The 12,617-nt window shown below is 41.3% G+C and overlaps 1 protein-coding gene across 5 annotated transcripts in view; it reads right to left on the reverse strand.

The window, feature by feature from the left end:
• Positions 1-12,617, reverse strand: part of HADHB (hydroxyacyl-CoA dehydrogenase trifunctional multienzyme complex subunit beta) — a 53,639-nt gene that overhangs the window by 40,709 nt on the left and 313 nt on the right. For 2 of the 5 annotated variants that reach the window (XM_033176333.1, XM_033176334.1), the window contains exons 2-3: positions 2,825-2,899; positions 2,672-2,716 (exon numbers count right to left, since the gene is read on the reverse strand). In XM_033176333.1, coding sequence (XP_033032224.1) covers positions 2,672-2,716; positions 2,825-2,891 — 112 coding nt within the window. In that variant the 5' untranslated portion in view covers positions 2,892-2,899. Of the gene's footprint in view, positions 1-2,671; positions 2,734-2,824; positions 2,900-12,290; positions 12,437-12,617 lie in introns of those variants that run through there. The other 3 variants (XM_033176336.1, XM_033176337.1, XM_033176335.1) reach the window with 2 other exon arrangements.

A 12,617-nucleotide genomic window follows, 5' to 3' on the forward strand; every position in this document is an offset into this window, starting at 1 on the left:
GGGCAAGACAATACAGCTCCATTTTATATATTCTTCAGTGCTCTGGGCACATAGCAGTAATGAATGATAAGAATCTGAATTGGGAGCTAAAATATCTGGGTTGTAGGCCTACTCTGCCACGAATTTTTTTTTTTTTTTTTGAGACGGAGTCTCGCTCTATCGCCCAGGCTGGAGTGCAGTGGCCGGATCTCAGCTCACTGCAAGCTCTGCCTCCCGGGTTTACGCCATTCTCCTGCCTCAGCCTCCCGAGTAGCTGGGACTACAGGCGCCCGCCACCTCGCCCAGCTAGTTTTTTGTATTTTTTAGTAGAGTCGGGGTTTCACGGTGTTAGCCAGGATGGTCTCGATCTCCTGACCTCGTGATCCACCCGTCTCGGCCTCCCAAAGTGCTGGGATTACAGGCTTGAGCCACCGCGCCCGGCTCTGCCACGATTTTCTTATCTGCAAATATTAGAGCTGAACTAGATGACCTCAAAGGCTCTGCCCAACTCCAAAACCTACAATTCAATGGCTGACTGATACACATTCTATACTCTTTAAAAACAATTAAAATCAAAGAAGATAATAAGTGTGTCATGTATTATACAACTATTATACACGTGTGTGTATATATATACAGAGATAGACATCTATACATAGACATAACCATCAAATCAGTCAAAATTTCCAACAGACACTTACATTTCCAGTCCATCAGATGACTAAAAACATCCATAAATTCTGTATCCCTCTATTTTAATTCCTTCATCCTAACAGCTCTGTCAAGAAGAGATATTCACACGAGCTTCAAGAGGAATTAGTTATAAAATTACTGCAATCTTCAAACCAGAATGCCAGTTAAAACAAAAAAAATTACTGCAACCTAAAAACTGCTGAGCTCAGGCACATGCCTGCTTCCACCCTCAAATCCGCTGGCCACTTCCCATTGCTTTATCATTTGCCTTCTGGTACCACTATCATCATCAGCGTTAATGCAAATTACTTGCGGGACACTGTGTTATATTTGTGGAACACTGTGTTATACACTGGGGATACCAAAAAGCTAAAGACTCACAGGGCTTACAATACATTTGGGGAGACAGAAACATCAGAAACAGTTACAGAGCAATATAAGGAATAGTTTAAACACCAGATACATGGTTTCCTCTGCTGGTATTCAGAATGACCTTCTCCCACTTGGCAAGGATCAGGTCTATTTGTGTGACTTTGCAAAGCAAAGACCTAGGTCAACATTAGAATTAGGGAAAAGGCAAAACAAGACAGACAGGAATTACTTATGGGGGTACTACAAATCTATATTTTAGTTAGAATGTAAAAGCCGCAGGAAATATATTTGTTATATGACAACATGAAACTTCTCTAGTTGGGATTAGGCAATAATAGAAAAATACCATCTTGCACTTATAGTGAATTTATAGTTTTTAAAGTGCTTTGAGATATCTCGTAACTGTATGAGGCTGATAAGATTAGACTTATTATATATTTCTTTTTTAGATGAAGAAACTAAGCACAGGGAAGTAAAGTGACCAGCTGAAGGCCACACTGCCCAAAAACAGGTAGAACTGGAAGAGAATCTGGAAAAGAATACAGGTCCTCTGACTCCTGGGAACCAAATCCCAGAATTTTTTCTTTTTTTTTTTTGAGCCGGAGCCTCACTCTGTCACCCAGGCTGGAGTGCAGTGGTGTGATCTCGGCTCACTACAAGCTCTGCCTCCTGGGTTCAAAGATTCTTGTGTCTCAGCCTCCCAAGTACTGGGACTACAGGCATGCGCCACCACGCCCAGCTAATTTTTGTATTTTTAGTAGAGATGGGGTTTCGCCATGTTGACCAAGCTGGTCTCAAACTCCTGACCTCACGTGATCCACCTGCCTCAGCCTCCCAAAGTGCTGAGATTACAGGCGTGAGCCCCCACACCCAGCCTGGAAGATATTTTTTCTATTAAGTTATTATACAAGTAGAAATACCATAATAAAACCAAAATCAAAGGCATGGGTCCATACAGAATTTAGGCAAGGAGAAAAATGTTAAGAATTTGTCAGGGTGATTTTAGCACTAGCCAGGAAAGATACAAACCTACAGCAGATTCTACAAAAATCTGCAGTAAAGAAGTCTAATTCATTGGGTTTACTGAGGATGTAAATGACCATATAAAATCAACACATTTCCTTACTCTTCTATTTCATATTAACTAAACAACTTTCTGTTATTACTAGTTCCCTAATCACTTCTATTTCAGGAATGGGCCCTCTTGCACATGGGAGAAGAAGATATTCATCAACAGAGAAGCATTTCACAAATTGCAAATTTAGAAAGTTAACTTTTGGTTCCATAACAGGTCTCAAGAGCATCTGTAAGCCATTCATCTCTAGGACGGCCAGCAAGAGGATAAATAAACTCACCAGCGAGGTTTATGGAACCTCCATGACTCCAGCAGGTTCAGATCCCAGAAAACAGCCTCCTGTCAACAACCTCAAGCCTAATCCTAAATAAGGTAGTATCATTATTGATTGGCCCTATAATTTTTTAATTTGAAGGCAACAGAGATGTTCATGTTGTTCATAAAAAGGGGAGAATTAGCAAATTAGTTTTGGTTTTTATTCAGAGTTCACAAACTATAGAATCTGGAATCTACCATTGAAATCAGAAAAGTTTATTTTACAAATGACTGTACCTGGGGCAGCTCGTAGCTGGGAGGAACAGCTCAGAGGTCTTATGGCTGGAAGACAAAATAAACTGTTTACAAAAAGCAATACCATTCAGTATCTATACAAGATGCTTATAAATCCAAATCCAATCTCTAAAAATAAAATAATAATAAACTTACCAAATCTGAGGGCCCATTTTGATGTAGTGGGAAGATTTTTAAAAGGGTAAGCCAAGATGGTAGTCATTCTGGAATCTAAAAAGAGAACAAAAGTATATCCTGGATTAGCTGAACAATTTGTAGTTTACATTGTAGTCTATGAACTCTAATAACCTCATCCATACCTACTAGAAAACATTAAAACTTAATCTTATCAACCATTCTTCATCCAATAATATTATTATGATAGGAATGTTGACATGGCTTTCACATTGTACCAACCACTATTCTAAGCATTAACCATCTAATCTTCACAATGATCTATAAAGTAGGCACGATTATTACATCCTTTGTAAGAGATAAGGAAATTCAGGCATAGTAGGATTTAGTGACTTGCCAAAAGACCTACAACTAGTGAGTGGCAGAGCTGGAATATTTATTTATTTATTTATTTTTGAGATGGAGTTTTGCTCTTGTTGCCCAGGTTGGAGTACAGTGGCGCAATCTTGGTTCACTGTAATCTCCACCTTCCCAGTTCAATCGATTCTCCTGACTCGGCCTCCCAAGTAGCTGGGATTACAGGCACGTGCCACCGTGCCCGGCTAATTTTTTGTATTTTTAGTAGAGACGGGGTTTTGCAATGTTGGCCAGGCTGGTCTCGAACTCCTGACCTCAGGTGATCCATCTGCCTTGGCCTCCCAAAGTGCTGGGATTACAGGTGTGAGCCACCGTGCCCAGCCCAGACCTGGAATTTGAATCCAGGGAGTCTACCTCCAGAGTGTGTGCTCCTGTCCTTTAGGGTCAAAGAAGCAGAGAGATTGCTAGGCGTGATCATAAAACCATCAGTATTAGTTTCATGATTCTGAAGGCTATACTATGATTATGTAGAAGGCTTTGTGGAATGTTTGTATTTGAAGGGAATACACACTAAATAGGGATGGTGAAGCATCATGTCAACAACTTACTCTCAACTGCTACTAAAAAAAGTTTGTAGTACTGCACTTGCAACTTTTTTCAAAGTTTGATACTGTATTGTTTAAAATAATAAAAAAGTAAAACATAATAATCCTATATATTAAAAAATATGTAAAATACATTAACTACTTCCCCCCACCCCCCAAAAAGACTAAATTTCTAACAATGAGTTCCTACAGATCACTAAGGAAAACACTAGCAGACAAATAAGCACAGAATATGAACAGACCACAGAAAAGGAAATACAAATGGCTCTTAAATATATGAAAAGATGTTCAATTTCACGCATAAGAATTCAAATTAAAATCACACAGATATAACTGTCTGTCAAAGTAGCAAAGATTCAAAGGTTTGATATATACTCTGTGTAGGTAAGAGTATGTGCAAATAGATATTCTCATATACTGCTGCCAAGGGAACTGGCGCAATCCATGGGGAGGGCAATTTGGTAATTATCCGTGAAAACTACAACTGCACCTAATGTTTGAACCAGCAATTCCATTTCCATGAACAGACTTCATGGACATTACTCACACACAGGACATGATCCACATTGTTACTGTAATAGTCAAAGATCAGAATAACCAAAAAATAGGAAAATGGGTAAGTAAACCATGCTACAACACCCTTGTGAAATACAATGCAGCTGTAAAAGGTAAGGAAATGATTATGTACCAATATGGAACCATTTTTAAGCTATATTAAGTGAAGAAAGCAAGATGCTAAATAGCTGTACAGCATGCTATCACTCATGTTAAAAGAGGAAAAATATTATGTACATTTCCTTGTATCAGTATAAAATCCCCCTGGAAGTATAATAAAGATGTGAAGAATAACTGTTGACTGGAAGAAAGGGAACTGGGTAACTAGGGGACAGGGGTGGAAGACTTGTCATCATACACCTCTTATAATTTCTTAATTTTGAAGCATGTTTTAACTAAAAAAAAAAAATCAAAACCAAAAAAAATCCCACAAGATTTACCAACAAAGACTTTGGTAGCCAGCCTCCAAGTCGCCCCCCAAATAATCTCTACCTCTTAGTATTCACACCCTTGTCTAGCTGCCTCCCTCTCCGTATCACAGAATGTATAAACCAAAGAGTATGCTACAAGTAATGGTATGCCACTTCTGAGACAGGCTATAAGAGATACTGCAACATCTATCATGGCCTTTCAGCTCACTCACTATGGGAGAAGCCAGGTGGTGTGTCCTGAGCAGCCTTATGAAGAGGCTCCTGTGGTGAGGAACTGACGCCTCTTGCCAACAGCCATGTGAGTGAGCTTGGAAGCGGAGCCTTCAGCTCAGGCAAGCTTTCAGCTGACACCAGCCCTGCCAACATTCTGACAGCCACCTCCTGGGAAACTCTAAATCAGAGCAATCCAGCTAAGGTGCCCTTGATTCCTGACCTTCAGAAACTATGAGATGGTAAACATGTATTGTTTTAAACTGCTAAATTTGGCAGTAATTGGCTACACAGAAATAGATAATACAAATGCTTTAAGGTTTAACTTCTTGTGGGTCTTTAGAGACTAAAAGGAGGATGTCCTACAGCTTCTGAAAAGGAAAAAACAAAACACACGTTCCAAACATGTGGATTGGAAAGAGATGGAGAAGCCCAAGCTTTAGGATCACCAGCCTAGGGATATTCAAAGGACTCTGGCCAGAGAAACACAAAGAGGCGCATGAGAGAGGCACCACTCAGAAGCTTACAGTACCACAAGGGTCTGGGATACAAGTTCCCTTATGTAAAGTTCACCTTGAAATAAAATTCATGAAAATAGTTAAGAAAATGTTGAAAAACAAAAGGGGGAACCCTGTTCCAATAGATAATAAAACTTTCTAGGCTAGGCACAGAGGTTCACACCTGTAATCCCAGCACTTTGGGAGGCCGAGGTGGGAGGATCGCTTGAGCCCAGGAGTTCGAGACCAGTCTGGGCAACCTAGTGAGACCCTGTTTCTACAAAAAATACAAAAAACTAGCTGGGCATGGTGGCATGTGCCTGTAGTCCCAGCTACTCAGGAGGCTGAGGTGGGAGGAGCACCTGAGCCAGGAGTTCAAGTCTGCAGTGAGCCATGATCACACCACTGTACTTGAGCCTGGGTGACAGAGTAAGACGCTGTCTCAAAAGAAAAACAGACAAGGGCCAGGCGCCGTGGCTCACGCCTGTAATCCCAGCACTTTGGGAGGCTGAGATGGGCGGATCACAAGGTCAGGAGATCGAGACCATCCTGGCTAACACGGTGAAACCCCATCTCTACTAAAAATACAAAAAGTTAGCTGGGCGTGGTGGCAGGCGCCTGTAGTCCCAGCTATTCGGGAGGCTGAGGCAGGAGAATGGCATGAACCCGGGAGGCGGAGCTTGCAGTGAGCTGAGATCGCGCCACTGCACTCCAGCCTGGGTGACAGAGCGAGACTCCGACTCAAAAAAAAAAAAAAAAAAGACAAAACACTGTCTATAAAGAACCAATAATTAAAACAGAGCAGCTCTAGCACAGGAATAAACGACATTGGTCAACAGAACAGGATGTAGCGGTTCAGAAGCAGACCCATGTATGTAAGAATTTAGTGTATAAAAAATACAACACTTCAGTTAGCTGAGAGAAAGAAATTACTCCATGAATTCACTGGGAAAATGGCTAAACATTTGGAAAAAATTTTAGGTCTGTAGCTCACAGCAAAAGCACAAATAAATGCCAGACAGATTAAATATTTAAATGTATATATTTTAAAAATATATATTCTAACTATAAAAGTACTGGAGAAAAACATCAGAGAATATAATATATACATACACGCATGTGTATGTATTTTTTAGAGACAGAGTCTCGCTCTGTTGCCCAAGTTGCAGTGCAGTGGTATGATCATAGCTCACTGCAATCTGGAACTCCTGAGCTCAAGGGATCCTCCTGCTTCAGCCTTCTGAGTAGCTAATACTACAGGCACATGCCACTATGCCTGGCTAATTAAAAAAAAAAACAAACAAAAACAACTTTAGAGACAAGCTAGTCTCACACTCCTAGCCTCAAGTAATCCTCCTGCCTCGGCCTCCCAACATGCTGGGATTACAGGCATGGGTCACCATATCCAGCTTCAGAGAATATTTTTATCACTTAGATGGAGAAGAGATTTCAACATATGGCACAAAACCCAGAAGTACAACAGAAAATAGTAACTAACGGAACTGATCATATAAACATTCAAAATACATACTAAAATATACTAAAATCAAGTTAAAAGGCAAATAGATTCAGAGAAAATATTTGTAACATGTCAAACAGAAAAGAGTTGATACCCATAATCCATGAAGAACTTGTACAAATTATAAGAAAAACAGGGTCAGGGCCGGGCGCGGTGGCTCAAGCCTGTAATCCCAGCACTTTGGGAGGCCGAGACGGGCGGATCACGAGGTCAGGAGATCAAGACCATCCTGGCTAACATGGTGAAACCCCGTCTCTACTAAAAAAAAAAATACAAAAAACTAGCTGGGCGAGGTGGCGGGCGCCTGTAGTCCCAGCTACTCGGGAGGCTGAGGCAGGAGAATGGCGTAAACCCGGGAGGCGGAGCTTGCAGTGAGCTGAGATCCGGCCACTGCACTCCAGCCTGGGCGACAGAGCGAGACTCCGTCTCAAAAAAAAAAAAAAAAAGAAAAACAGGGTCAGGTGCAGTTGCTCACACCTATAATTCCAGCACTTTGGGAGGCCCAGGTGGGTGGATCATCTGAGGTCAGGAGTTCGAGACCAGCCTGACCAACATGGAGAAAGCCTGTCTCTAATAAAAATACAAAATTAGCCAGGCCTGGTGGCACATGCCTGTAAGCCAGCTACTTGGGAGCTGAGGCAGGAGAATTGCTTGAACCCAGGAGGCAGAGGTTGCAGTGAGCCAAGATCATACCATTGCACTCCAGCCTGGGTGACAGAGTGAGACTCCATCACAAAAAAAAAAAAAAAAAAAAAGAAAGAAAGAAAGGGAAAGAAAAACAGAAACAATCTATCACGGAATCTGCAGTTTGTACTCTAATATCCATTCCACCCAATTATGTAGCTGCTGTATGTGGCTTATATGGGACTGAATCCAGCCCAACTCCAGGGTTTAAACCAATAAGAATAATCTCATTCTCTCTGCTAAGATCATTGATTCAGGGACCAAGGCCTCAAACAACCACGCACGATATTGCCTTGACCACTGGTATTGATGCGTGGATGGTTTCGTCAGTTTAACACTCAAGTCTTCTGCCTGTAATTCTGGAATACAAATCTTTCCTTCTGAGGCCTGGCATGGCTATAGCAATTTGCAAACATTTACAAAGCTAGGCTAAGAGGGAGCTACTACCAGAAGAGTAGAAGAGTACGGAGCTGAGAATTTTGGAAAAAGAAACTAGAGTCCTGGCCGAATCCCATCTGAAACCCACCCTCCCATTGTGCTTTTCAGTTCCGTGAGCTAACAAATCTCCTTTATTTATTTATTTATTTATTTTGAGACGGAGTCTCACTCCGTCACCCAGGCTGGAGTGCAGCGGTGAAATCTCAGCTCATTGCAACCTCTGCCTCCGGGGTTCAAGCAATTCTCCTAGCCTCAGCCTCCCAAGTAGCTGGGACTACAGGCACGCACTGCCATGCTTGGCTAATTTTTTTTATTTTACTAGAGAGAGGGTTTCATCATGTTGGTCAGGCGGGTCTTGAAATCCTGAGCTCAGGCAATCTGTACTCCTCAGCCTCCCAAAGTGCTAGGATTACAGGCGTGAGCCACCACGCCCGGACCAATAAATCCCCTTTGAGAAGCCAATTTGATTTGAATTGTCTGTTATTTGCAGCTGAAAGACTCCTTCCTGATACATGACCAAAAGCCAGAATGAGAAAACAAGCAATTCACAGAAGAAATGAAAATGCCAAATAAACAAAATGTATAATGTTCAACTTCACTAACAAAATGCTGTGACTTTTTTTTTTTTTTTGAGACGAAGTCTCGCTCTTATCTCCCAGGCTGGAGTGCAATGGCGCGATCTCGGCTCACTGCAACCTCTGCCTCCTGGGTTCAAGCAATTCTCCTGCCTCAGCCTCCCGAGTAGCTAGACTACAGGCATGTGCCACCATATCTGGCTAATTTTTGTATTTTTAGTAGAGATGGAGTTTCACCATGTTGGCCAGGCTGGTCTCAAACTCCTGACCTCAGGTGATCTGTCTGCCTCGGCCTCCCAAAGTGCTGGGATTACAGGCATGGGCCACCGCGTCCAGCCTGTGTTTTCCTTTTCCTTTTTTTTTTTTTTTTTTAATTAAAGCAAGGTATCATTTTGTGGTTTTCAGATTGGCAAACATTTAAAATATGGTTAATATATAATTCTAGTAAGAATGCATCTAACTAAATAGGCACTTTCATACACTAGAAGACATGTAAAATGCTAAGGCCTTTTGGTATGACAATTTTGTAGTTATAGATCAGAATTTAAAAGGTATATTTTTGAGTCAATAATGCCTTTTATTGGTCTCTAACATATAGAAATATTCAAAATGTGTGTATAGCATATATAGGTCTCTAGCCTAAAGAAATACTCAAGGGGGGGCCAGGGGTGGTGGCTCACGCCACTGAACTCCAGCCTGGGAGACAGAGCGAAACTCCATCTCCAAAAAAAAAAAAGAGAGAAATACTCAAGGTGTTCATTACAGCACTGTTTATATTTGTGGGAAACTGGAACTAATCTAAATGCACATCAGTAGGAAACAGTTAAGTAAGTTATAGTGTAAACACACCATGGAATACTGTTTGGCACTTTGGAAAAGAAAATGAAACAAAATGACGTTCATGTATATATACCGATGTGGAAAACTGTTCATAATATATACTAAACGAAAAGGCAAGCTACAGAACAATGTGTATTAGAATAACAGATTAGAATAACCGGAAAATAGGGAAATGGGTAAGTAAATCCCGCTACAACACCCATTTTGTAACAAAAAGAGAGAAAGAGAAAATAAAGTCCATAAAGCTATGAGTCTAGATATGGAAAGGATAAAGAAAAGCTTTTCTTTAATATTCTTCCGTTCTCTTTAATTTTTTAAAATAAGCATTTTACTTACGTACAATTCTAGTTTTATTTAAAATCTATATATACTGTTGTCACTCAGTATCCATGGGGGAATGGTTCCAGAATCCCTCGCAGATACCAAACCTCAAGGATGCTCAAGTCCTTTACATAAAATGGTATAGTATTTATTTACAAAGAACCTATGTACATCCTCATGCATACTCTAAATCATCTCTCAACTACTTATAATACCTAACGCAATGTAAATCTATGTAAACAGTTGTTACGCTGTATTGTTTAGGGAATAAGGATGAGAAAAAAAGTGTACATGTTCAGGACAGATGAAACCACTGTAGGCCTAACTACATTTTCACTCAGACATTGGTTGAATCAGAGATTGTGGAAGTCACAGATACCAAGGGCTGACGGTACATCAATATCTTATATAAATATATACAAATATACAAATGCATTAAAAAAGTCCAGAAAAATACACATCAAAATGCTAAAAGTAGTTATTTCTGGGTGGTATAATTACAGATGTCTTTATTTTCTTTAGACTTTTCTGTAGTTTCTGAATAAAAAATTACATGGAATATGTATTCCTTCAATAATAAATAAAAAACAGAGATTTCAAACGTAAGGGGGGCTAAGCAAATTATCCTATGGCAGAGTTGACCTGTCATTTGCTAAGCTTCAGAAAACAGAAATTTTGACAAGAATATTCAAAGCATGGAAACTTCAGGGTAGGGTAGGGTAGGATAGGATCGGGTTGGGTAGGGTAGGCCTGAGTAGGGTGTGGAACTATGGAAAGATACACGAAGCTGCAGGCACCTAGGAGCAAGGGAAAGGAAGAAGGGTCTAGGCAAGTAATGAAAGAGAAAGCAAGATGCCATGGCTCTAACAGCTCATCATCACAACTTTAAAACACAATGTAACGGTTAAGAGAACTGACTAAAGCCTGACTATGTCCAAATCCTGATTCACCCTAGCTGCATGACTTTAAGCCAGTTACTTAACCACACAGGACATGCACACGCGCGCACACACACACACACACACCACACATGTGCATGCAGCACTTAAAACAGTGCTTGATACACACTTAGGGGTATACCTGTGTTTGCTATTACCAGTAGGGGTGGTGATACAAATGTACTGCTTCCCTCTAAATAAACCATTGGACTAAAGTGCTGAGGGATCAAATAAACATTATAACATTTCTGCCCTGATGGAGCTTAGTCTTGTAGAGACAGCACAGGGAGCAAAAAAACGGAGCCAAATGAGTGATCTATATCAGGGACTGGCAAACTACAACACATGGGCCTCTAGCTAAAAAGTTTTTCACATTTTTAAAGAGTTGTAAGGCCGGGCATGGTGGCTCACACTTGTAATCCCAGCACTTTGGGAGTCCAAGGTGGGCAGATCATCTGAGATCAGGGGTTCAGGACCAGCCTGGCTAACATGGTGAAACCCCATCACTACCAAAAATACAAAAAATTAGCCTGGCGTGGTGGTGTGCACTTGTAATCCCAGCTACTCGGGAGGCTGAGGCAGAAAAATCACTTGAATCTGGGAGGAGGCTGCAGTGAGCCAAGATCGCACCATTGCACTCCAGCCTGGGCAACAAGAGCGAAACTGTCTCAAAAAAAAAAAAAGTTGTAAACAAAACAAAACAAAAAAATATATATAACAGAGACCAAAGTGATCCTGCAAATCCTGAACTATTTACTGTCTGGACCTTTAACAACAACAACAAAATTTACCACTTCCAACCTAAATAATTAGTGCTACATGCAGTTAGGTGTCGAAGAAAGCATTACATGGGCAGGAGGCAGGCTCTGAACTGTAAAAACGCTGTAAGATGATCAAGAATCCTTTTTGTAATTTATTCAGAAGTGGTCAGGTCGTCCAGTTTCTGCTTAAAGTGCTCCCAGTGATGAGCACTCACTATGTAATTTGAACTTTAAACAGAAACTTCTCTACTTTGTTTCTATACTCCTCATTTCAGTCTTAACTTCGATGCCCCTTGTTTCCTGTCTTGAAGAGCTGTCAGTCTGGTGAGTAGTGAGACTCAGACTTATGTCTGAATGCTAGCTCTGTCATAGACTAGAAAATGTATATAATCTGAGCTTCCCAAACTTCATCTAGAAAATGCAAATGATAATAATTTGGGGAATGTGAGGATTAAACAAAAAGGTATGAAGGTGACCAGAGCACACCAGGCTCTCAATGTGACTTCCTTTTGAAACCCATCACTTTATTCCAGGACTCCAGCCCCTCTTTCCAGCACAAAAACAGCTACCATGCGGTGAAGAACTCTTCACTAGGACTTAGTAGACTTAGGCTCCAGTCTTATTTCCACCACATGTGGCCATGGGTATAATCACTCCCTCTGATTCGTAGGCAGTTTCTTCACCGCTAAAGTTTTGAGGTGTGAACGACCAGATAGATAGTCATCCATCGGAAAACCCCCGAGAGCACAGGATTACCTGGATAACCGAGCGGGATGGAGGATTGTCTCCGCTCCTCCCACACTCAAGTACCGAAAGGTCACCTGCCTGATCTAGTCCTATTCTTTATAGCAGAAATCAGGCAAACCCATGGCGCCGTCCACAATCTCTGTAGCCGCCGACCTGGGTACAGGGGAAGCAGGCGAAACAACACACACTCCTACGCAGACCGGGATTACGTTAAAGCCGACGCCCACACACATCCACACACACCCCTACACACCCAGACTTCGCTAACTTGCGATGATAAATTAGGGCGCAGATGACACCACTGTCCCGAGCTTCAGTTGGAACGCTAGTCCAAGT

This window comes from Trachypithecus francoisi, unplaced genomic scaffold (assembly GCF_009764315.1).
Source record: "Trachypithecus francoisi isolate TF-2019V2 unplaced genomic scaffold, Tfra_2.0 Lachesis_group17, whole genome shotgun sequence".
Taxonomy (NCBI): Eukaryota; Metazoa; Chordata; class Mammalia; order Primates; family Cercopithecidae; genus Trachypithecus; species Trachypithecus francoisi.